Source organism: Primulina eburnea, chromosome 17 (genome assembly GCF_022965805.1).
Source record: "Primulina eburnea isolate SZY01 chromosome 17, ASM2296580v1, whole genome shotgun sequence".
NCBI lineage: Eukaryota > Viridiplantae > Streptophyta > Magnoliopsida > Lamiales > Gesneriaceae > Primulina > Primulina eburnea.
In genome coordinates, this window is record NC_133117.1 from 11680301 (window position 1) to 11683398 (window position 3098).

General features: G+C 35.8%; 1 protein-coding gene across 1 annotated transcript; it reads left to right on the top strand.

Moving 5' to 3' along the window:
- Positions 1-2140: 2140 nt before the first annotated feature.
- Positions 2141-2890, top strand: LOC140818477 (dirigent protein 11-like). Its single transcript, XM_073178437.1, has one exon. It carries the CDS (start codon positions 2277-2279, stop codon positions 2811-2813), a length of 537 nt encoding a protein of 178 aa, XP_073034538.1. The 5' UTR covers positions 2141-2276; the 3' UTR covers positions 2814-2890.
- The last annotated feature ends 208 nt before the right edge of the window (positions 2891-3098 follow it).

The following is a 3098-nucleotide window of genomic DNA, read 5'->3' on the forward strand; positions in this document are numbered from 1 at the left end:
ACCATTAGGGACCAAGGATAGGGAGTTGAGCAGATTGTTTCCAAAGGACCATTCAAGGCACACAAGATTTTGGAAAGATATGCATATTGACTATCAAGTTTGGATGGCCAACTGCATAAAAAATGCACACATGTCAACATTTGAAGCTATAGTTTTCAAGTGAGAGATAAAAAACGAAAAAGAGCCCTATGTCCTCTTTTGTAATTGTTTTTTTCCATTGATGTTCTTGTTACTTTTATCGAATGTTATATAATATCGCGGATAAAGTAGGCTCTCTAGCCACTTGTTTGAATCTGTTTTTGTTTATGCAGTGATAAACTATGGGATGGGCCTCTGGGATACCAAAAAGCATAACCAATGATGATATGGGAGTGGGAAGTTAGGCTTACATGAATAAACAAAGAAAGAGCAAGGGAAGAATGTATGCAAATCAGCTTGTTATTCTCATAAGTGTCACCTTGAATATTAGGATTTCTAGTGACCTTTGTATATATTTGGTTCTTTGTTTGACACTTTATTCAAAGTAAGCTTTAAGGCCGCTATTTTATATTATTTTATTTTTAATATTCAGGTATAGAAATGTTTGAATGAAGTTGGTCATAGGTCACTTTTTACCAGATTGGATTTGTTTTGTTTAATTATGAAATCAAGTAAAGAAATAATCAGAAATGCAGAGTTTTTAGGCCGGTTTATGGCTTCTACTAAAAATAGAAGAATAAAATTGACTTATTTAGCTCAAGATATAGGAACCGGCAAGACAACTCCCCTCCAGCATCCAATACCACATACAAACTTATCTTCACTTCTCAAATCTACAATCACTAAACATAAAGCAGAGTTAGATTTTACCGCTCTGATATCACTTGTTAAGATCTGTTAATAATGGTGAAGTGTTTAGAGGCGTTGAATAAACACTTCGGTTTTTTATTTTCAATGTTAGAGAGCATTGATATCGGGCAAAGGGCGGCAGGTTTGTCGATAAATTTTGATAAACACTTCAATATTTGTACCAAAACTTAGTTTTGTTAGAAAGAATTGAGAATTGAAAATGGCGAGAGAAACGAGATGCTTGAAGATGGAGAGAGAAATGAGATGCATGACATCATGAAACGATACCTTCTTCTTTTTTTAATGCATATTTATATCTATTAATTAATTAATTATATATGTGGCAGGTGATGGGTCTTAAAAGCTCGCACAGATCTGAAATATTGGACCCAACATGTCTCCAGGACTCATTTAGTGTGCCCAACCCGTTCCACCTCGGAAGGGTCCATTGCTGTGTGTATGCCTAGAATCATGGAAAGTTAAAACTAAAAACTATAAGGGCATTCGCATCTGTTCTCATTAATCCATGTTAATAATTCTCTATCTCCTCAAAAATTATGGGGTCCACGAGCCACATATTCATTACATTAACATTTTTCCATTATTAACACACACCCACATTCATTTAATATCAACTTTCATTATTTATGGGTCCCACTGTCCACTTACTCATTTTTTTTATTTTTAATTATTTCGATATCTTTCTAATATTTTTAAAATTTTACAACAAATATTACTAAAAATAAATAGTATTATTATTTTAAAAATAACTTAATTCCAATATTCATTAAAATATTATTAAAAATGAAAAAAAAGTTGGAGATTAAAACTAGACATTGGATAATAACTAGCCGTTTGGTATAAACACTAGTGAAAGTATGTGTTGTATATTCAGAACATGCCTTAATTATCAAAAACCGTCGCTATTAAAAAACCGTCGCACGTAGCGACTTTCATTAAAAAACAGTCGCAAGTAACGACGATTTACGAAAAACCGTCGCTATTTGCGAAATAATGCCGTGATGAATTTCTTGGCTGCCATGTCACCAGAAATTAATAACTTCTACACCCACATTGGTGCATGAACATTAATAACATTAATAATCACTCATTAATGCACCAATGTGGGTGTCCTAAGCCCATCATTGTTTGGCCTCCTAATTTTGATAATAGCTTGCTTTTCCATATAATTATTATTCTACTAAATTAAAATCATTTACCCAATTAATGTTAGGTGAAACATTTTTTAAACCAATAAATCTCACCAGAAGATTATTAAATTTAAAAAATTCAACAAAAAGTGATCGATCCAGTGCACATCGTCAAAGTTTTATTTGTCATTTTCCGATGAAGAACAATCCAATAATCTACTCGCAGCATCTTCATCCCCACTATAAAGTCTCCACTTTCACTCTGTAAATCTCGCCACCTTCCGCCACAAACCCGCGATGCCCGGTCTCATAATCACCCTTGCATCAAGCCCTATATTACCCCTCCTCGCCGCCGTACCTATCCTCTACTGGGCACTAAACCACCGCAAGAAAACCAAGATCACAATCTACGTGCACGACTACCTAACCGGAGACGACTACTCCGCCGTGACAGTCGCGGGACGAAACGGTCAGGCCACCAGCATCTTGGAGTTCGGAACCCTTCTGGCGGTGGATGATCCGGTTACGAAAGGACCCGATACCGAGTCGAAAGAGATTGGCAGGGCTCAGGGGATGTATATAAACTCTCAGCTAGATGGGAAAGCGTTGCACTTGATGTTTTCCATTATATTTACGGAGGGGGAATACAAAGGGAGCAGCCTGGAGATTCAGGGGTCTGATATCTTCGCCGTGAAAGAGAGGGAGTTTTCTGTGGTTTCGGGAACAGGTTACTTTAGGTTTGTCCAGGGTTATGGGATTTTGACGACGGAGATGATGGATATAAAGAATCTAAGAGCTGTTCTTAAGCTGGATATCACTGTTAAACACTTTTGAAATCTTTATTTTTGTTATTATATTTTTGTATGCTGGTTTATGATTTTTTGAATCGAAATTTCCGTGTACATATCCAACTTTTTTTTTTTTTTTTTTACGGAGGAGCATGTGATCGTGAGCAGATCGATCCAATCTATATCGATACTTACATAAATTGATACCCTTATTAGAGCTCGGGTCATGGATGACCCGAGATATTATATATGTGATACCTTTGTCCCACATCGAAAAAAATCAAGATTTAAAATGAGTTTATAATGGCTTACAATAGACTTCTATAGCAAC